We start from the raw sequence: 23,334 nt of genomic DNA on the forward strand, positions 1-23,334 counted from the left end.
CCACTTTGCCAGACGCATATAATGGAAATTTCCAGAGGCAGGTATAAATATTCTGGCATTTCGTCTTTTGGAACGGAGTTCGGATATCACAGATTCATCTCCCCATACAGCGATCAGATGCAGTACTTCCCGTTCAGTCCATGCTGGAACTCTTTTGCGATTCTAGGACTCCATGGTCACCTGTGCTGATGAGCTCTGCATGGTCACCTGTGCTGATCAGCTCGCTACGCTGGCCAAACAGGAAATGAAATTCAAAAGTTTGCGGGGCTTTTCCGGTCTACCTGGCCAGTGCAGCTGAGTTGAGAGTGCTGTCCAGAGCGGTCACAATGGAGCACTCTGGGATAGCTCCCAGAGGCCAATACCATCAAATTGCATCCACACTACCCCAAATTCGACCCAGCAGAGTCGATTTCAGTGCTAATCTCCTCATCGGGGAGGAGTACAGAAATCGATTTTAAGAGCCCTTTAAGTCGACAAAAATGGCTTCGTCGTGTGGATGGGTGCAGGGTTAAATTGATCCAATGCTGCTAAATTCGACCTAAACTCGAAGTGTAGACCAGGGCTCAGTTTGGCACCAGGAAGTCAAGCTGTTTACTTTCAGTGTCACTACCAATAACAAAGATGCTATAACTAAAACTTAATTAAGAATTCTGTTGAGGATTTGAGAGCCAGAAAATAACCCACCTCCCTCTGCCTTAGCTGCTTTGGCTCAGGAGGGCTAGCAGGGATGATCACCAGTAAAGAAAACCCCGGGATGATACTTCTGTCACTAAAATAAGCTGGTATGACTTGAAATACACAAAAGGAGCAAGTGTGGAGGCTCATTTTTTGAATCATAAACTCACTTTAAAGCAAAACATGTAATTAGTAAATTTAAAAGGTCGTTTAAAAATTGAATTCCACATTACTCTGTGTTAAAGTACGGTAGCTAATGTTCTAAAGCATCAATCTTGAACAGGTATCCTATAAAAGGTCTATTATAATTCAGAAACTGACAATTTCGGATTGAACATTTACAAGAGAAGTTTTACTCACCACTATTTTCTAGTGGTAATTCTTATGGTTCTCATGGGACTACAGCCATTTAGTCTTACTGCAACACAGCTGTTCCAAATAAACTAGGCATTAACCCCAATATGACCCTCTCCTTCCTCTAACCCACTGTGCACCAAAGGGGTTCACTGAAGTAGGTCTCTTCGCAAACACCATTTGGACATTGGACTCCATTCCAAAGGCCACATTGGTGGATCTTTTATGCATTAGTCTATTGGGCCAGCTTTTGAAAAAAATATGTATTTAAGATGCCATGGAAAAAATGACATTTACTTTTCTCTTGCTTTTAAACCAAAGCAAATAGATTTGGCAAATATTTTAAATTAGCCATTTAACATGAGGTGACTAAATCCAACAAATTGGATCCATTTTCCTGAGAGAAGGACTAAGCTTATTAGTTAGAAGGTTTTAAAGATATTCAATAATTCCAACAGCTCAATTTTTAGATGCAGTGCGCATGATCTCTAACTTTATAAGGGGTGGGCTTGATTTTTAAAAGGAATAGCAGAATTAATGGCCTCTATCCATGTCTTTAGAAATACTAAAACCCAAGATTATGTAAGTATCGAGGGACTTTTAATAATGCTAATTATTAAACTGACAGACAGTGACAGCTCCACAGGGGTGATTTCAGTCTGTTGAACAGATTCTTATTTAGGGACTTTTATTGGCCAGATTAGAGCCTCATAGACTTTAAAAGCTTAACTCCTTAGCTGCTGGATTTATCTAGATTGCTACATGCTGTGTGGTTTAGACAGCGTAACCATCAGTGCACACATTCAAATGGTCTCAAAGAGACAAGAAACAGACGTTGTGCTAGCACAGCTGTTAGTCTGTGTTGTTTTTTAAAGTAAGAGCTGTCTTTAAAAATCTTCCCCATTAAAAAAACAAACCCACGAACCCAGAAGCATTATTGCGTATTGGAGATTAGTGGATGACAAAATTTCAGTTAAAACACACACTTGTGAACAGGTGCCCTTCACAACCAACTCTGACACAAAGTCCATGCTCTGTAGTGTCATAATTTCACCTTGTTCCTAGGGCTCGCCTTTATTAACAAAACAACAAAGTTTAGCTCAAGCGTTCTCCCCAGCCTGCTCCATTCCTACACCAGGTCTCCTCAGCCCACACTCTACATCCGCTCTCTAGAGAGTCACTCCCAACTCCTTTATATCCAGGTGCGGTAATCAGACACGATTCAGCAAACCCCACTAACCCATTTTCTCAGCAGGATCTACACCTGCTAGGAAGATTGGATGTTTCAGACAAACACTGCCAGCCAGTTACAACAATGAACTGCATAAGACATATGACAGTATCAAAATCAAATCTAAAAACAGTAACTTCCTTTTCTGGAATGCCTATGATTTAAAATAAATAAATAAATAAAATAAATAAATCGCCCAAGCTTTTTTCCAAAATTAAAAAACACCCTGGAGGTATGGTTTGTAGGTCCAATACCTTGTTGGGGGCGGGAGGGGGGGGGGGGGGACGACAAACAAACAAACAAAAAAACAGCCTATGTTAAAATGATGGCCAAGTAATAAACCTGCTACTTTTAAGATGAAGTGCTAATACAGCTGAAATCATAGGCCCCGATCCTGCAAACTCACAGACACAGGCAGAACCTTTTGCTCATGCAGTGCCCCATTAAAGTCAATGGGGTGCATACGACATTGCAGAATTAAGGTTTTAATTCCCCTCTTTAGATACCACTTCTGTACAGGAGATTAATCTAGATTTATAGGGAAACCAGCACCTAAAACAGAATGGATCTAATATGGTGTCATATACACCATTTACATATGCTGATATATACAGATTATGTTTTCTGAGATCATAATATAAAATTATTCATTGATTATATGCACATTCTATCAAAGAAATATCATTTCCATTTGTGACCTGCCAAGAAAAAGCAGAAATCCTGTGTTTAGGGAACTGCTGTGCAACTGGAAGATTTTTTTTTTAAATTTACCGTATATTTATGGAATTCATGTAGACTTCACTTTAAAATATCTGTATGCAAAAGGCTAAATTAAATGGAACCGATTACAGAAATACAACTGACCAAAGCAGGCCTTTAGAGCTGCAGATATTATAGCTATGCAACAGGCATTACAGGCAGTCCTTAGACTAATGACACAATTGGTTCCTGAAAATTGCTTCGTAAGTCAAAATGTCGTAATTCAGAACCGCAATCCACTCCATTGCAGGACCGAACGTCGTAAAGTTGAAACCGATTGTCGTTAGTTGAATCAGGGTGTCAATTCAGAAATGTCGTAAGTGCCATTCATGGTAAGTCAAACATCGTAAAGTCGAGGACTGCCTGTATAAACAATTAATTTAGCAAAAATAAATCCCTTTACTACTATACACTGCACACAGCAGACAGAATATTTTCCAATATATCTGAAATTGTAGCTTCCTTAGGCTACAGGGAACCTAGGGCTGCAGAACCTACCTAAACAATACTCCAATTGATGTAAATGGGAATTTTGCCTGCGTCTATATAGCAGAATTGAGTCAAAAGTGTGTTAAGTCTGATGAGATTGTCTAGATACAGTGATATATGCCTTAAATCTAATCAAAAACTCACAATAGATATGGTAGTGGAAGGTAGCAAAATGTCCTGTAATTTTACTCTTGCAAGTCGTAGTGCAACAGTTTACTAGGTTAACACTAGAATAAATTAAATTCTTAAACAGAAGATTTACACCAGGTAAATTCAAATTAGTACAGACCTAAATTAAACATTCACTCATTTTTTTAGCTGTCTAAATGACAGTGGAAATATTCTCTAATTCAGACCATTCCAAGTATCTCCTCCCCGCCCCCCTCAGTTGATGATAAAATGTCATGGGTTAAATCAAGAAGTGCTGAATAAAAGCCAGAGAGATATTTCATGCTGTACAATATCCATTTTCGCACCTCCAAGTCCAGTGGGTGCTGGAGCCCACCATGATCACCCCATGGCAACTGAACCCATCTCCCCACCTGTGCTTTCAGAATAATGCCCCTTTGCCTCTACTTCTGATGTGTCAACCTTAACCAACTACTGCCACAAGCTAGACCAAACAACCCACTGAAACCTTGGATCGGAACAAAAGAGGAAGCTGATGACAGCAGCACAGCCCTTCTCCTCCAAGTACATTCCATTCAAGCTAGGAGTCTAGAATTCAGAGTCATCTTCATTGCCATCAGTTAGTATTTATATTACAGGAGCACACACGAGGTCCCTTGCTATCTCAGCTTGGTTTCCCCATTTGTCTGTATAATGAATTCACACCTTCCTAGCTTATTAACCAAAACGAAGACAGAACTAACCCAGGCACATGCCAGCCTATTCTGTCCTTTCCTATATTCCAGCTCCAGAAAATTACGGGCCATAAAGTAGTTTAAAAGCTGGGCTATTTTCCCCCCATCTGTTTGAGGTCACCATTTCATTCAGGTTTAAAATATATGCAGAGCCTCAAGGGGGGAAAAATGTGCCTCTCAAAGCTCAGTGATGTATTAAGCTTTCAGACATAATCCAATAGATCAGCTACAATGCATCCTAGAATCACACCTAGTAAACTAACAGCAGAGTTCTCAATGACATGTGGTGGGATCCCTGTACCATCTGAAATAGTAGCTCTCAAAATATTGATATCTTTCCAAATTAGCGACCACACTCTGGGACAAATGGCTAATTTGTCTATTTCCACCAGAGTTATAGATGGCATAAATCTCACTATACAGTATCAGATCTTCTCTCTCTGGTACAGATGAGTAACCTGTCTAGGGACCTACCTATAAAAGGTACTTCTATGGCCCCCATTATTGTACTATCTGACCATCTCACAATCTTTAGTATACTTATCTCTACAACACACTTGTGAGGTAGGGTGGTACCATTAGTTCCCCATCTGTGAAATGGGGAACTGAGGCACTGGGAGATTAAGTGATTGCCTGCTCACTCAGGAAATCTGTGCCAGAACAAAGAATTCACTTACATGGCACACCTGACTGCAGTATATGCATGGCTCCTTAGTATCCATTTAACATACTGTCTACTTCATATTTCATACTGTAGCTAGTGCACTGGTTAAAGAATATTTAGATAAGTTAAATGCATTCAAGTCAGTAGGGCCTGATGAAATTCATACTAAGGTACATAAAGAGCTATCTGACACAATCTCAGAACTATTAGCGATTATCTTCAAGAACGCACAGAAGATGGGCAAGCTCCCAGAGGCTGGAAAAGGGCAAACAAAGGAGACCTGGGGAATTATAGACTGATTGGCCTAACTTTGGTAACTGGAAAGATACTGGAACAAATTGTTAAACGATCAGTTTGTAAGCAAGTCGAGGATAAAAGGGTTAAGGTACAGCCAGCATGGGTTTGTCAAAAATAAATCATGCCAAACCAACCTAATTTCATTCTTTGATGGGGTTACTGGCCTACGTGGGAAGCAGAAGACAGGCTATATCTTGACTTTAGAAAGGGATACCATCCTTTGTGACAGTCTCATAATCAAACTAGGGAAACGTTGTCTGGATGAAATTACTATAAGGTGGGTGCCCAATTGGTTGAAAGACCGTACTCCAAGAGTAGTTATCAATGGATTGCTATCTAACTGGGATGGTGTAACTAGTGAGTCCCTCAGGGGTCAGTTCTGGATCCAGAACTATTCAATATTTTCATTAACGACTTGGATAATGGAGTGGAGAGTATGTTTATAAAATTTGCAGATGACACCAAGCCAGAGGGTGGGGGTTGTAAGCACTCTGCAGGATAGGATTAGAATTCAAAACGACCTTGACAAATGGGAGAATTGTTCTGAATTCAACAATAGGAAATTCAATAAAGTGCAAAATACTACACTTAGAAAGGGAAAAAAATCAAATGCGTAACTACAAAACGGAATAACTGGCTAGGTGGTAGTACTGTTTAGGTTATAAAGAAGACTGTGATCAATTGTTCTCCATATCCAGCGAAGGTAGGACAAGAAGTAATGGACTTAATCTGCAGCAAGGGAGCTTTAGGTTAGATATTAGGAAAAACTTTAACTCTTAGGATAGTTAAACACTGGAGTAGACTTCCAAGAGAGGTTTTGGAATCCCTGTCATTGGAGGTTTTAAAAAACAGGTTGGACAAATACCTGTGAGGGATGGTCTAGGTTTACTTGGTCCTGCCTCAGTGTAGGGGGTGGACTCAATGACCTCTTGAGGTCCCTTCCAGCCCTACGTTTCTGTGATTCCATAATGGAAAACCTGACCACAAATTTTATTTGCATCACAGTAGTGTCAAGAGGCCTCAACTGAGATTGGGGTCCTGCTATGCTTGGCACTGCGTAAACACAAAATAAGACAGTTAGCGCCCCATGGAGGTTCAATCTAAATAAAGATAGACAAAGGGTAGGAGCTGAAATGGAGTCACAGAAAACAGAAAGGTCTTGCCCAAAGTGACCACCAGAACTAGGACTAGAACCAACATCTCCTATCCCCCAATCCACTTGACTAAATTACCTCTTTGTAAAAAGTACAAGTACTTGGTACTAAATTATTCCCAGTATATGTAATAACGTTTATGGTACTAAGAATCTCAGCTTCTATACATCACCTTCCCCATATCCTGTTACAAGTTATCACAGTTTAAAATCTGTTATCTCACATTAATGTTCAAAATTACAGATGTGAGACTGATTCAGGCACTTAAATATATATTACAAACAAATTGTGCTCTCAGTTGCATACATCTTGGAGAAGAAATTGCCAGACCCATAGCGTATAAAGTTAGCAAAGTAGTTTGGGTGAATTTATAAGGGACTATTATTTGTTAAAACTGCTGACATTGTGGTCTTGAGAAGAGACAAATGTTGTGGTTTACAAACTTGGATTTTAAAACTCAAGAAAAAAGTTCCTCCCTTGAGTTCCTGAACTGAGAGAGCGAGCGAGATTGAAATATAGATATGTAGTAATACGAAGAAATAAAGTTTACCTATAGAGGCCTATTAATTAAGCAACTAATCAGGGACCCCTAGGGGCCTTCTTACTATTAGAAAAGAGGTGTAAATTCAACAAAGGGGCACATTGTATATAAAAACTTGTTTACAGCTGGTAAAACAGCTATTAGGCACAAGTTATGAACCAAAACCAGAACTCGGATTTGCAGCAATATGATATATATAATGTTCTTTCTGCACATTCAGTGAATGACTTCATATTTACTCCTCCCACCATTATTATTGGAACTTTTAAGGTTTGAGTTACTTATGAAAGTTGCACATGGACCATTTTGTGAGTATAACTGGTTTCAGAATTGGGTTTCAGCAGCAATTCTTTTTTAAATGCAGAACTATTTCCAGCCATTTAGAAATGTCAAGCAATTGTCCAAGGACTTAGTGGTCACAACTATGGGAACTACAGGCACCGAAATGTAGCAGTGACCACATACAGTGCTTCTTCCACTCACATTTCCAATCTGCATTCTTTACATGAAAGTTATGCCTCAAAACCACACAGACACTAGCCAAGTGATGATAATGTTAATTCTTTTCTTCCCAAGACCACAAGCTTTTATGCAAACGGTAGGGATTTTTGTGATGCAGTATGTGCCATTTGAGTGAATATTGGCATGTCTGAAAGTTAAGGATCTAGCAGATATGGAAACAGATCTTCTTGCTGCTTCTAGTTTTTTCAAACTATATTCAAAATGAATTTCATTGCCCATAAAAGGTGTCAGATCCAGAGGTTGATGCACAGAATGGAGGAAGCATGACACAGCCACTTCAAGCTTCCCCAGGCTACCCTGCCAGTCTGCCCCAGCCCAGGCTGGTTTCAAATAACTGCTCCAAAGCGTAGTCCACACAAGCACATTCTGTACCCACTGTTGGTAAAGAATGCAGTTGCACCAGTGTTGACAATGGTTTAAGTGCTAATGTATATAGGCTAAATAAAGCATTACCTACAGTGTGGTAAAGGGTGCTATGGTGATGAATTCAGTCTAAGAACCAAACAGAATAGAATAGGGTGTGTCTACACTCAGGATTTTCCTCAAGTTCTCCTGCCATTGTCCTAAGTACATCTTAACCCCTACTTGATGTCATCTACAAATTTTATAAGCATACTCTTCACTCCATTATCCAAATCATTAATTAAATCATTAATTAATGAAAATATTGAATAGTACCAGATCCAGGACTGACCCCTGAGGGACCCCACTAAAAACACCATCCAGTTGGACAGTGAACCATTGATTACTACTCTTGGTCTTCCAGCCAGATGTGCACCCACCTTATAGTAATTTCAGATCACGTTTCCCTGGTTTGATTATGAGACCGTCACATGGGACTGTATCCATTTTTAAAGTTAAAATATATCCAATCCACTGCTTCCCCAGTAACCCTGTCAAAGAAGGAAATTAGGCAGGTTTGGCATGATTTATTCTTGACAAACCCATGCTGGCTGTACCTTAAGCCTTTTATCCTCTACTTGTTTACAAACTCTTTAATAATTTGTTCCAGTATTTTTCTAGGAATCAAAGTTAGTCCAACCAGTCTATAATTCCCCACATCTCTCCCCTTTTTAAAGCTAGGTATTACGTTTGTCCTTCTCCTGTCCTTTGGGAGTTCACCTGTCTTCCATGAGTTCTCAAAGATAATCACTAATGGTTCTGAGATTGCTTCAGCTAGTTCCTTAAGTACCCTACTATGAATTTCATCAGGTCCTGCCAACCTGAATACATCTAACTTATCCAAATGTTCTTTAACCTGTTCTTACCCTATTTTCCTTCCCCCTTGTTGCTCATATTAATTGTGTTGAGTACCTGCTAACCTTTAACCTTTTTAGTGAAGACTGAAGCAAAATGGACATTAAACACTTCAGCCTTCCTGATGTCCTCAGTTATTAGGTCAACTTCTCCTCTAAGTAGTGGACCAACACTTTTCTTTGTCTTTCACTTGTTCCTAATGTATTTAAAGAACCTGTTTTTACTGCCTTTTACGTGCATTGCAAGGTGTAACTCATTTTGTGTCTTAGCCTTTCTGGTTTTGTCCCTACATGCTTGTGTTCTTCTTTTGTACACCTCCTAAGCAATTCATCCATGTTTCCACTTTTTCTATGATTCCTTTTTGATTTTCAGTTCATTAAAGACATACAAATACGTACATCAACAAAGGCGGTGGAAAGCTGCCAATGCTCTGAACCATCAGCTTGATCAAGGCACTAGCTAGAAAGTGCAAACACACCCTCCAACACATGTGTACACACACACACACGCACACACAAAACTGACAATGACATTTCACATTCTCCCTCATAGAAGCCTTCTCAAAATGTCACAAAAGTTCAAAAAGTTAATTACCAGCATTTTTGCTGTTGGCCAGTGGCACAATGTTCATTAAATGGAATTAGCGGCAGATCCAATTTAACAGATTTCTGCTCAAGAAATCCCACAACAAAATGACTAATTTGCTTAGTTTCAGAAGATGAAGTTCTCACAGGCCACGATTACAGAGCTTGTAAAAGTGCGGATACTCAGTGGGAAATGTAGAGACTACCTGCCACCAGGACTAACCCTTTTTTTATACACTCCTATTAAAATAAAAAATTAGAACCGGCCAACTCAAAATTCTCTCATCTTAAAAATTGTCAAGGTTTCTCCCCATTTTACTGCAACAATCTTGACACAAAGCACTGGTGATTATTTTTTTTTACAGCCCTCAGTGATCAAGGTTTTGTGCTGCTGTAAGTGCTGGCATAACTTCACTGAATTCATAGATTAAATGCTTTTGACAGAGTTAACAAAAACAGCAATTGAGACACCAGGTGAATGTCAGAGCCACCTAAACGGTTCTGATTCCAGTGTAAAAGTGTTTCTTTAGTGCATTTGCCCATCCCATTTATGCCCAGTGAAGCAAATTTTATAAAGAGAGAAGTCCAAGCCACAAAGGTCAGATCTAGATCCAAATTTCTCCGATACCCAGCTCTCTTCAAATACAGGGTTTACATTCAGACTTGTTAGAGAGATAGTGCCTCAAAGTTCTGACCCAGATCTGAAATGTCTTAACATCGGGGGGGGGGGGGGGGGAGGCATTTGGGTTCAGGGTTCTGGTTTACTTCCACCTCTACTTTCAGAAGAAAGTCACCAAATACTGAAATAAATTTTGTTTTAACAAGGAGTTCAACTATACTGAGCACAGTTATGTTAGACATTTATATGGACCCCAAAAAACTATCCAGCCTTTGAGTGATATCTTAAAATAGTTTAATTTTAGTAGCTACTGATATCTTATTCCACAAAACACAGGGACTAGGGGACCATGAACTTATGTTTCTATTCTTCCTGGTCTTTGGGGGGGGGAGGGGGGAAGGCTTTTGTTTTGTGCTTTGTTTAATAACACACAAAAGAATTATCACCCTCACTTCCCTCCATATACACTCCCGCTCCCCCTCCCCCAAATACAAGGAATTAGCTGTAAACGAGATTTGAGTCCATTTGGTGAAAGTGAAGGGAATTCCCCAAGGCCAACATGGTGGTTTTTAAGCTTGTGCTTCCCTTGAGGAAGCAGCAATTTGTGCTTCTATTGTTTGTCAGGAACCTTCCCTCCCACTTCCAGACTGCCACTGAAATTGATTAGATGCTTTCTGTCAGTAACACACTAGCCTCATCTGGGAGCTATTGACTTAGATTACTCAACTATACAAACACAACTAATTTCAGGCTACTTAAAAAACAACAAAAAACAAAGGTTCAAAGGAGGAGATGTTTCACAATAATTACTATGAAAAGTTTTAGATGGCAAAATTCTCTAGTACATCCCAAAATATCCATTCTAGAAGCCTTGAGTATACTTTGTAACAACCAACCGTCATTTAATTCAAATGATATACACTAGCTGGGCTTCTAACACACAAGAAATCCTCCAAAATACAACCACCATTAGTAGAAATGGGACGCTGCATATCAATCATATATAGAACTGAGCAGATTGCCCTTAACTCCTTCCAGGCTACTGGGACTTGAAGGTTATGCAACGTCATTTAAAAGGGAATCGCTCTTAGATTAACAAGAGGCCTTGGATTTGCCCTAAAGATCTTGATGTGATAAAGGAGAAATGAGCTCCTTACATGTAGTGTATAGATATAAAAATATAATTGTTGTTAGATTTGCTATTATTTAACATTTTCAAGAACAAACTAATTAATTTTTGCTATCATGCTATTTACATGCAGGGTATGCATTCTTGAGGCAGGGAGATGCACTGGCCTGACAAAGTAATGGTCTAGATCAGGGGTAGGCAACCTACGGCACATGTGCCAAAGGTGGCACGTGAGCTGATTTTCTGTGGCACTCACACTGTCCGGGTCCTAGCCACCGGGCTGGGGGGCTCTGCATTTTAATTTAATTTTAAATGAAGCTTCTTAAACGTTTTAAAAACCTTATTTACTTTACATACAACAATAGTTTCGTTATATATTATAGACTTATAGAAAGAGACCTTCTAACGACGTTAAAATGTATTACCGGCATGCGAAATCTTAAATTAGAGTGACTAAATGAAGACTCGGCACACCACTTCTGAAAGGTTGCTGACCCCAGCCTAGATTTTTCTTGAACCTGGCCAGAGTCTTATTATTATGCCTCCCATCTCCAGCCACAGCTCTTGCTATCTGTTACAAATAGTAAGAAAGTGTGTTATAAGGTATTACTGTAGTGCCTGGCTGGATTAGATTATATTAAAAAAACCCAACAGCGCAGAACCAATGAGACACTAAACAAGCTAGGTCACATAATTCTGAATCACATTTATTTTCTCCCAGACTCTAGCCCCTGTTTGTACATTGTCTAACAAAGGGCCTGATCTGCTGCAAGGTGCTGAACTCCCATGAGTGAGATTAAATGTTCAGGGTTCTCAGCACACTAAGGATTGGGCTCTTGGATTGCAAACCTTGTGGAGAAAGGACTGCGTCTTCTGATGTTGTACATAGCATAGTTGTAGCAATGTCGGTCCCAGGATATTAGAGAGACAAGGTGAGTGAGGTAATCTTTTATAAGACCAACTTCTGTTGGCGAGACAGACAAGCTGATGAAGAATCTGGGTGATTCAAAAGCTTGTCTCTCTCACCAACAAAAGTTGGTCCAATTAAAAAAAAAAAAAAATAGTACCTCACCCACCTTGTGTCTCTCTGTCTTCTGATGTCTGTAAAACTTCATACAGATCTATGGTGCTGAGTAAGCAATAATAAAGACAGACAAGGAAATCCCATCCTGTTATGTTGAAAGATTGAGGAAATGGGATTTCCCTGCTGGGGTAGAGAACTCAACGGGACAATTACAGTTATTTATTTTTAAGTGAATGACAACCCATTCTAGCAATACCTACAATGCTAAATGATTGAGCCATACGTTTGTTGTCTTCAAAAATATATAAAATGCCAACACACCACCTCAGATCAAAAAGCTACACAATCTACTCTCCTGACATGCTGCCATAACTTGCATTTAAAAGTCATCGGTTCTCTTTTACTTTCTTCTGCATGAATCCCCCTCAGACTTTCTTTAGCAAGCTCTGTAGCACAGATAGCAATTGGTGGAAGAATATTTTGGGGTCTCTCTCTACTATAGTAGCATCAAGCCCCAGAACTGTAATTAAAGTTAATGAAATACCATTATTCTCCCACACGCTCAAGAGATGCAACACTCCACCCAGCTGCCTCTAGTGTACAGCATATGGCTAGAAGAGATGCAGGTGGGTGAGAAGAGCCTGGGAATGGGAGTTGATGTGGTCAGTCTTTCGTGAGACTTATTTAAACACAATATGTATGTACAGGACTATTTTAATACTCCTTGGCATTTCAAGATGTCTCTAAGGGTGAAAGCAACGCTACTTGTTTTACACACGTTTTATATCCTCAGACATTAGTCCTATTTCATAGATCCTGTAGAAGAGTTGAATATCAACACAGCTAACCAAAGAGCTATCATATCCTTCCAACTCAGTTTTTTCCTTCCTTTTTAAAATCTGCTGATGGGCCATGAAGGCTAGAGAAGTTAGCTCTATCTGTATTTCAAAGTGCTGGCAATGATGGCTGAAAATGCTTTTACATGAACACAATTTCCTCTTCATTTCCTGTGGTAGTTTTCTTTAACAGACTACTAATTCCTGTGCTAGCGGAAACACCACAACCCTCGGCAGACACCAGTAAGAGCAGAAGGCACACCTGATAATAAATCTTGATGTTTCTGACTAAGATGGTCAGGTTTTGGATGCGGAGGTTGACATCATTATCGACGTGCTTGTTGACACGTTGGTTCGTCGGCCGTGGATCTCTAGAAACAAAAAGGGAAAACCCAATGTTAAAGACTGGGCATGCATCAGCTCTATCCTGTCACACTACAATAATGCAGTACAAGGAGGACTCTTAAACATTTGACTATTTCAGTAAAATTAATACAAACTTGCAGTACAACAAACTAACAACTTAATATTCCCTTTGCAGCCACGCAATGAAAGGGGGGGAGAGAGTTTGGAACGCTTCCACATGCCACTCTGCGTAACACATTTTAGGTGACCCTATGTGGCGATTCAAGAGCCTCCCTCACTTCTAAGCAACATCATCCTGCAACCACTATGCACTCCCAGAGCAAGGGGTATGCAGCATACATATAGTTAGACCGTCCCTGATGCAAGGAAATCTCATTCAGACACAGGCCATTTTCTGTCTTGCCTAATTAGATTTAAGCCCGGTCTTATATTTTAAGAGTGTTCAATGTCTAGCACACTGGGGCCCAGATCCTGACTGGGGCTTCTAGGAACTACTGGAAGATATATAAAGGTGCATGCGTGTGCAAGAGAGCAATTAATTGGGATGGGGGGGGCGGAGAAAAGAGAGCGATTAGTATGCTAGAAGTTTTCTTTGTTTTAAAGGAAGTGATTACAACTGAATCTCGAGGGTGAACTGAAATGATTGTTTCTGAGGTAAAGAAAAGCCCCAAATGATTAAGAGAATCTGTATGGAAATTAAACACACCAATGCACCTTAAAAGGGATCTGAAAAACTTTGTGATCAGTCAATCCCCTAGTTCAGTGTGTTATCAGCTGACACCTAACCAACATAGGCATCTGCATCCAGGACTCAGCTTTGGCAGTTAATCTAGCCATTGACAACTCTTCCAGAGGAAACACTGAATTTTGGTGTTGACAGGTGAATTAAAGGGGAACTGATATACTGTGTGACTGTTTGTCAAAGTTTACACAAGTACCGTAAGCAGTTAAGAGTATTTTTGTGTTTTTAAGCACAGCCACGTCAATTCATCTTTGCACTGAACATGAGTGATATGTGTAGACATCACAGAGTGTCTCTCCCATTGAAGAGATGGCCAAAGTCCTGCTTTGCTATTAGACTTGATACCTATACGCATGTGCAGTTGGTGATTTTAAATGCACGGAGGTACAAAGTGGTAAATTTGCCACTGGCATAAATGGGCAAGACTCCTCTTCATCCACTCTTACAGAAGCAGTAATATTTGGCACACAGACTGCAGTTTTAATGCACAAGTTAAGAAAAACATAGGACTTCAACATAAATGCCATACTATCACCTTTACTTGAACCATCTCATTTTTGTTGATGTTTGCAGCCTTGAGATTAACTTGCCCTTGTTAATGAAACCGGTGCTCAAATACTATGGTGATGGGGTCATACAAGTACCTAGTGAGACAGATCAGACAGCAGTGCAGCAGCACAAGACGTGCAAGATTTGAAAGGGGAACCTGGGTTTGGCCTCTCCAGGTCCATGTTAGGCCAGCCTGTATGGGAATGCTCTAAAGAATACTAGTAGAGAGTCTGATTCTGATGGATGCTGGATACTTAAGCTTTGTGATTAAAGTCATTACAATACACAGGGAGGCAAACAAATAGTAAAGAGAAGTTGACCAAACAGAAGGGGTAGTTCAAAGTCCTCCAGGTTCTACATGAACCAACCCATTCATACACTACATAGTGGTGCTGCTGTCCAATACTATAGCCCATTAGCCCAAAGTCTATATCCAGAAAGAAGAGATGTTGGCTTTGGCTGTTCTATTTGACCCCTGCTGCCATACTTTAACAAAGGAAATATTAGTTTTGATGGTTGCTTATCTCACAGATCTATCACTGGGACATACTAGGAATGATGATGGGGCTGGAAAATAAGTGGACTTTAAAAGTTTGATTAATAAAAAAAACCCACAAGAGGAAAACACACCCAACACACTGAAGACACATAACTGGCCATGGCAAAGAACTGGTTTCTTTTGAATATTCCTAGATAGGGCATTTTTTGGCCCAGGGTGAGATTTTCAAAAGCACCTAAGTGACTCAGGAGCACAAGGTCAATGACTTTTACTGGGACTTTTACTCCTAAATCATTTAGACATCTTTGGGGAAAAAAAAAAAATCACACCCCCTTTACCGCCCAGAAACTGCAAAACACACACCCATACAGCCGCTTAAGTTTACACATACAAGTAGCCCCACTGAAATCATTGGGACTATTCACATCCATAAGTGTTTGCAGGATCAGGGCGTGAGGAAAAAAACGTCCTAAACTGCCACTATTATGTTTAATGACAATAATCACTTTGCCCAGGGCAGCCTTTAATATCATTGACCACGAGGCTTGTTGATCTGCCTGTGGAGCCAGACCGGAGTAAATGGTGTTATTTAAGCGGTTCCATCATTTCCTCTCTGAGATGGAGGCCAAGTGCTTTCTTGAAAATAAAATATAGTCTGAACATTATGTTACAGATGTTTGAAGAAATTGCATAAGTAGGCAGGTTTGTTTAATGTCAGAAAGGGGCACTGTGCAATGCCCCAAAAGATCACAGCTGCTAGTCAGTATACAGACCACAGTCATGTACAGTTTGTTGCCCAATAGGACAGACTGGGATAAGTGAGACCATGTATATAACAACTTTATAAACTTCCTAAGCAGCATGGAATCTTATGCATGAGGTGAGGTGAGGTAAGCAGCTCCTTACCCTGAAACAGAAATGCTTTTCAACTTGTCACCACAGAAGCACTTTATGAAATGTTAATGCTCACTGTATAACAAATTCAGATACTGATACTGGAGATGCACATGTGCAATAGGAGATCAGTAAGTTATGGGAGTCATGGCAAGTTGCTCTTTGAGACAATGGCTGGTTTCTGAAAAGCAGATAATCTTACAGGTCCTGGTTTGCTTGATCTTACACGATTCTGTAACCTAAAGGCATCTTGGCCCAGTTAGCACTTGGATGAGCACCTCCTTATGAATCCCAGGTGTTCTAGGCATTCAGCTTTTCTGCAAGAAAAAACTGATACTTCATTATAATATTTTAAAATAAGTTTTTACAATGTTTTCTATATTTGATTTTCTGTCTAGTGTGAGTGGGCAGCATAATGCAAAGGGGACAGATTGGATTGCTGCTATCTCTACCTCACTCACCAGGATTTAAAAATCCATTTGCCCCAGGCTAGTAGGGATGTGGTGAGCACGAATGGGCTGAGTGATGTCGGGGAGCAGAGACTGGGGTGGCTGGCTGCTAAGGGAAGGGAGCAACTGTGGAATCACAGCAACACAGGGGCAGCCACTCCTTTTAGACGTTAGAAAGACAGGACCATTGTGATCCAGGGGACACGCCTGTATCTTTAGGACAAGAGGCAGCAGAGTGGCATCTCCCCACTTCTCTTTAACTGGGGGAAAACCAGAAATGAGCCTATTGAATAGGCTGCATATGGGCACATGCAGGACAGGTGGGTATGTTGGAAGATGTGGGTCTGGGGAGTGAGAGGAAGGATGTTTGGGGAAGGAGGAGATAAATGAAAACAAGACACAGAGCAAGAGAGAAGAAGATACCAGAAATCTAGGGGAGAAGCAAAAGAACAGAACTCAGTGTAGGGAAAGAGAGAGGAAACTACTCAAAACAACACAGAAAAGGGTACAACTCAATCTGTAATAGCAAAGAATAGGGGGAGCAAACTCAGGGAGGGGGAAACAGGGATCAACAAAATCACAAGACACTGGGTAAGCTGTGCAATAAGAAGCAAGCTTCACATTTACAGGAATATCTTTTTCCTTTAATTAAACTGAGACAAAGAGTCTCAAACTGCGGCCTATGGACTCTCCTCGTTTCCAGCTTCTAAATTCCAAGCATTCTCAGCTCAGCCACTGGCCTGCTAGGCAACTTTGAGCAAGTCACTGGCCTCAGTTTCCATGTCTCAGTTTCCCCATTTGTAAAATGGGGATAATGATATCGACCTCCCTTTGTAAAGTCTTCTGCGAGCTCTCAATGAAAAGATCTCTATAAGTGCGAGATATTATTAAATTGTATTAAAAGAAACTAAAAATATATCATATTTAGATTAAACAGAAAACGAACAGGGATATTATGCAAGTGGAGGTGACAGCTCACAAGAATCTCCGTATTAAAATATGCTCCCCACTATGAATGAGTTTGAGACCCCTGAACTGAACCTCATGAGTACCTCGCTATTCAGCATTTTCCTTAAAGCCCTGCTCCATATGAGTACATGAGAATCTCAACTTTCATTTCTAAAGAGAAAGCATGTTTTTAGCCCTCATGATTGCAGAGAAAAAACATGAGTTGAGTGTAACCCAGAAGTTAAAAAAAAAACAAACAAACAAAAAAAAAACAGAAGGCAAATAAAAGGACCGCAAAATTATTAATTAAAAAAATCCGAATTTTTTTGGGGGGGGGGGAGGAAGCGGGGCTGTCTTGATGGTCAAATGCTTTGCGCTGCTAATACGGGGTAACTGCGCTTGAAAAGAGCTCATCAGAGAACTAGCCATCAGTTAAACCAGATCATGAACTATGGGAAAGGATTTTTTTTTTTAAGTTCAAAATTATAAGTCTTGCTTGAATAATTTGTGGCAAATAAGCATTACAAGTCAGTGGGAAGCCCTCAAATAGGGCCAGCGAATTATCAAATATCACAGATAATCAAATGTACCAAGGGTCACTAGTATTCTATTGCCTCTGGGCTGATTTTGTCTGAGATAAAAGTTGGTTTGGGAAGAACTATCCTGCAGTCCCAATCTCCTGTATTCTTTTGCCTGCACTTTGTTCCTGGAAGTAATTCACTAATGGAAAACAAACAACAGAAGGGGACTTTGTTTAGTCTAATTGCCACGATTCAAATATCAGCTTCCTCTTCTTTCGTATCTAATAGACTAAAAGCCAATGAGAGCCTAAACTGCCTGTAAAATAAATATTCAAATAGGATTTAAAACAATACAAGAAATATGCTTCCAAATAATATAACCCTCATGTATACATGGCTTCTTGCTGCTTCCATTATTATATTGGCTACTCCTATCAGATATACTGAGATCACAGAAGACAGGTTGATATTATAAACAATGACAATTGCAAGCAAAATTCAAAGATATTTATTATACAGACTTTCCATTTAGGAGTTGCAAAAAAAAAAAAAAGATGGTTTTGTCAGATTTATTCCCGTCAGATATTTTGTCACTTTATTCCTGTCCAATATGTTCCAGTCTAGGTGTGTAACCTATTGTTTAACAAGCCAATACACAAATATTTGGGGCTCCTTGTGTATATACATCCACCATTTCCCAATAAAAACACTCCATCATAAAAAGCTATGGGCTTAAGCAGTAAATATTTGCTTACACTAACAGATATTCCTGCCCCAATGTAATCACTGTGCTCAAGGCAATCAGATTTGCGTCACTTTCATACCAGGAAGTGACACAAAACTGTATGCAGCAGAGTCTGAAAAACTTTGAAATGTGGCTGTAGAACAGTGTATTAATTTGATACAAATGCACTCACAAGAAATCCAGAAGTTCTAGTACTACTGCAGTTTCACTATGGATAGCTGTATTATTTTAGCGCCCCATTAAACAATATTGTATCATTTGCTCATAAGGGATATTATTTACAGATATGCAACTGTGCCATATACATGCTTAGGTCAGAGTCAACTGTGGCAGAATACAGAAGGAGGAGACCATCAACAACAAAAAGACTTATCCTGTTTAGCAGTATTTAAAAATGTCGTGACATTAACATTGGATGTTGGCCACAGTCTGACTCAATATGTAACTATCACCTGCATGAGTGTGTAAGGAGGCCTATCGTCCCTCCTTGCAAAGTTTGGCGTGACTGAGGCTCAGCTCATTTCTGAGTCTCTCTGAACTCTAGCTGTCTAAAAAAGGACAGGGTGGCAGCAGGCCACCCCTCACTCCCCCTCCCCCATTTCACACAGCCAGCAGACCTGGACAGGCAAAAAGAATGGCAGCCTGCACTGCACCTCCCTCTGAGGGTGGTGCAGTTGCCATGCTGATCTGACTAAGCCATCCAAAATGCCTCCTTGGGGTTCTGCCTGCAGCACAGCCCTTCTGCACCCACACCAGCATGCCAGATGGTGTGTAGGGCATAAACCAGCCTACCGTATTTAGAAATCATTGGTCTGCTTGTGTGAATGGAGCTTGCTCAGCACTGCACACAGTCAAAGCCCTATGTTTTGCCAGCAATCAAAGCTCACCAAGTTTAACCATGCCACTTAATAGAGCCACTGGATTCCTTTCAGCGATGATCGGACATTAAACCTCACTTGACAGCAGGACAGAAATAATGTATTTTAACAATGAAACACCTATAGCACCAGCCTCCGCAACTCGAAACAAAGTTTTGGTCAGAGGTTTTGGTCAGGGGTGAGGGGAGGGGAGGTAATACAAATACCAGCTTCACCAATTCCCATTTAGAGACATCTGTTTTGCTGCAGCTAAACAATAAGGGTTTCAATCACATGGGACCATAAAAAAATCCAAACCTAAAACTCAAACTGTCATTTAGGTGTGAAGTCATATGCCTGTGTTGTGTGTGTTCAAACAACTTTGTCAACAGGATATTCCTCAGGCGAAACAATTTCAAGTAGGACTGGAAAGAAGAGAACACCTGATTGGTTAGACAGTTATCTAACAGCTCTTTACTACACTCCACCTTCAGAGCGCCAACATTTACTACACTCCGTGCCTTCAGAGCACCAACATTATTTTAACATGGCACATAATATACTATCCGATTTATCAAGGACCCTGACAAGCACAGTTTCAGTAAGACACAAGCATTTAAAGTCAACCTCACATGGAACCTGAGGAACTGATGAGTGAGCATTTCTGAGACACATTTGTTTTTCTATTCTGAAAACTTTGTGGGGCAGAAACACATTTAGAAAGGCTCTCCTGATTTACAGGCAAGCAGTAATTGCATTGCAAATTCTAAAGGTTGGCTAACAAAGAGTGAAGGTCACAGACAGAAGCTCCCTTCAGCACCTTGCTGGGTTGGGTGTACATAAATACTGTAGTGCTGGTTCCTTAGTTAAATAATCTTGGGCTCTCAATAGGAAAGTTTTGGTTTCTTTGATCCCAAGACACCACCAGAAGCACTGCCAAAGCCATCTAAAAAAAAGGAAAAAGAAAGCCCTGTCCGCTTGTGTTTAATCTAACGGGAGTTTCTTACTCCAGTACTCATTGTGCATTAGTGCTTCCCCCGCACATTTTCCATGGTGCTGCTGGCAGAGTCGTCTTTTGGATGAGATGTAAGACTAAGCTCTTGAATGCTAGTGGTCATTAAAGATCCCATGGCATTTTTCGCCAGAGTATGGTATCCAGACCAAACTCCAGTAGCATAATTATAGTTAACCCCCCCTGCAATTTCAATTGGATTTTATTGTTCACTCCTTGCCCCAAAACGCTGTTAAATTTTTGTACCCTGTAGAACAGTTATGTTCCTCGCTAGAGGTGGCTGCATTTCAATGGTTGATGAGGTGATGTAAACACTCTATTTTAAATAATATATATACACACACACAATTTTAGTCAGCAAAGCACTTTGCATCTCATAATAATGAATCCAAGTGATCTTCTACAGTTCTATCACTAAAAGAAAAACTCGGTTGCTCATATTTCTTTGTTGTAAATAGACACCAGGATAGCACCATTTTTGTTTTCCTTTGTTAAGTACTTTCTCTTTGGATGTACGAGGTCTGCTAAAAAATTTTTTCCAACAATGTTCATAAATTAGTTAATTCTAGTTAGTTAATTCCATAGCAGCCTCATTACAGCTGTAACTTTATCTGGCATGGAGAAGTACTTTAAGGAAAGATGGACATGATGTAAAACCCCCTTCCACTTCTACACATTGAGAAAGTTTAGATGTGGATCTAAATATTGATGCTTAGAGCCCTGATTTTAGAAATTCTATTTAAAAAGGGGTTCTACCATGAAAAATGACTAATAAACATGGCCTTCCTGTAACCAGAGTCACAGGCCATGTAAGATTTTATATCCCCCCCCCCCCCCCACACACACACACACTTTTTTTTTTAAACCACTTCAGTTAACACTGCAGAAACAATACACCTCAGAGGGAGTGTGCTGGATTCGACCTTGGCTCGTGTTAATTGTTAGCTAAATTCCATTTACAGAATCTTAATTGCTGGTAATGCACAAACCAGAAAGAATTCAGTTTCACTTTGCAAATTGCATGTGGAGCTGGCCACCATCAGAGACAGGATACTGGACTAGGTATCTTGGGGTAAGAAGCCAGACTCAAGACACCATCTTTACAAAGTCACTTTTCAGAAAACACTTGCACAGTACACACCCAGTGACAAGTTAATCATCTACAGCAGGCTTTTCAAAAGTGCTCAGGGTTGGCCTAGATCTGAATACAGTGAAATCTATGGTAAAATGTCAATAAACTTCATTCAATGGGAGCAGAATTAGACCCATATTAAGCGCTTTTGAAAATTCCACCTTTAAAAGTTAAATCAAAAAAACTTTTCCACATAAATTCCTTATCTGAAATATGTCCATTATGTTTAAATGGAAATACAAATACATATGAAACAGAATCTGCATATGATAAATTCAGCTACAGGAAAGGATGTGGTCAAAACTAGATTAATGTAGAAACTTTTTACTAAGAGCTTACTTAAATGAAAGGAAAAAAAACAGAGCTAGATTAAGGTAACTGTTTTCTATTTCAGATTAAACTATTTATAAATGTCTTAGTTCTATCTGTAGTGGTCCGTGACAAACACGCCACCCAAATAAAAAAGCATTTTATTGAACTACATGAGCACTATGAAACTTTATATTTGAACATCGATACTTCAGCCCTTCTACGCAAATGCGACTCACTGGCTACAGTAAAGTTTCATGTGATAAGGCTTTTTCATTTCTCCAGAGATGATGAAATGTGCCATCACAGGGGGACAAACAATTAACAAATGTATCAGGGCAATTTTTTAAATCAATTTTTAAACCTGGGGCAAATTTTCTGTGTGGTCAATTTCAAATTCAGGAAATAAAAAAAAAAAAATCCCCCTCCCAACCTAGGGAAAAATATTGCAAAAGATTTTCCTCTTGCCATGCACCTGTTTTCCAACCAACTCTCTATCAATTATACAGAAGACTGAAATGCTTTAATGCCTGTCAAACAGTAACACACACTTTACCTTCACCAATAATGAGGCAATCTGCATATCAGGAAACTGACCTGTCTATTCAAAAGTATTGATTTCCAGTATACATTTAAATACAAGTCAACTCAATTACAGTAATTTAAGGTTGGATCTTGTAACACTAAGAGCAGTTTTCATTATCCCTTAGAAGATTACTTACATTTGCAACATGATTTTGTTCAGAAAGACACCATCTACCAGATCCATATACATAGTCAATTTGTCTTCATTTTCATTCCCTAGCGGTCCAAATGTCTTCACCTGTCAGAAAAAACAGCAGATATTTTAATAATCAATCACAATTTTCTTACAAAATAACCTAAAATTGCACACGTCCCAAGTCTCACTAGAAACCACCTCCAACCCCACTCCTGCCAAAGCAATTACAAACCGAGTAGTTAAACAATCCCTGCACATCTTCTAAACACAAAAGACTCATCTGCGAATAGGCTGACATAAGGGGAGGGAAGCAGCCCTGCTGTAAAACCGTTGATTTCAACAGTGCTGAACTTGTTTACACCAGCATTGAATTTAAATCAAGATTGGATGTTTTTCTAAAAAAAATCTGCTCTAGGAATTATTTTGGAGACAATCTCTGGCCTATGTTAAACAGGAGGTCAGACTAGATGATCACAATGGTCCCTTCTGGCCTTGGAATCTATGAATTTGACTCAAGTTTCTTAACAACCCTGTTCTCGCTGCCTACACATTTTTTTCTTCCTCCAACGAGAACTGTGTACCTGTGTCATAA

The 23,334-nt window shown here is 39.8% G+C and overlaps 1 protein-coding gene across 8 annotated transcripts in view; it reads right to left on the minus strand.

The window, feature by feature from the left end:
• CCDC88C (coiled-coil domain containing 88C) overlaps window positions 1–23,334 on the minus strand; it is a 128,046-nt gene that overhangs the window by 103,082 nt on the left and 1,630 nt on the right. For all 8 annotated transcript variants that reach the window (XR_010600728.1, XR_010600729.1, XR_010600730.1 and 5 more), the window contains exons 2-3: window positions 22,744–22,844; window positions 13,261–13,369 (exon numbers count right to left, since the gene is read on the minus strand). Coding sequence is in view for 5 of the 8 variants with exons in the window: in XM_005285406.5 (XP_005285463.2) it covers window positions 13,261–13,369; window positions 22,744–22,844 (210 nt within the window). In the remaining 3 variants the exon portion in view is untranslated. The remainder of the gene's footprint in view (window positions 1–13,260; window positions 13,370–22,743; window positions 22,845–23,334) is intronic.

Source organism: Chrysemys picta, chromosome 4 (genome assembly GCF_011386835.1).
Source record: "Chrysemys picta bellii isolate R12L10 chromosome 4, ASM1138683v2, whole genome shotgun sequence".
NCBI lineage: Eukaryota > Metazoa > Chordata > Testudines > Emydidae > Chrysemys > Chrysemys picta.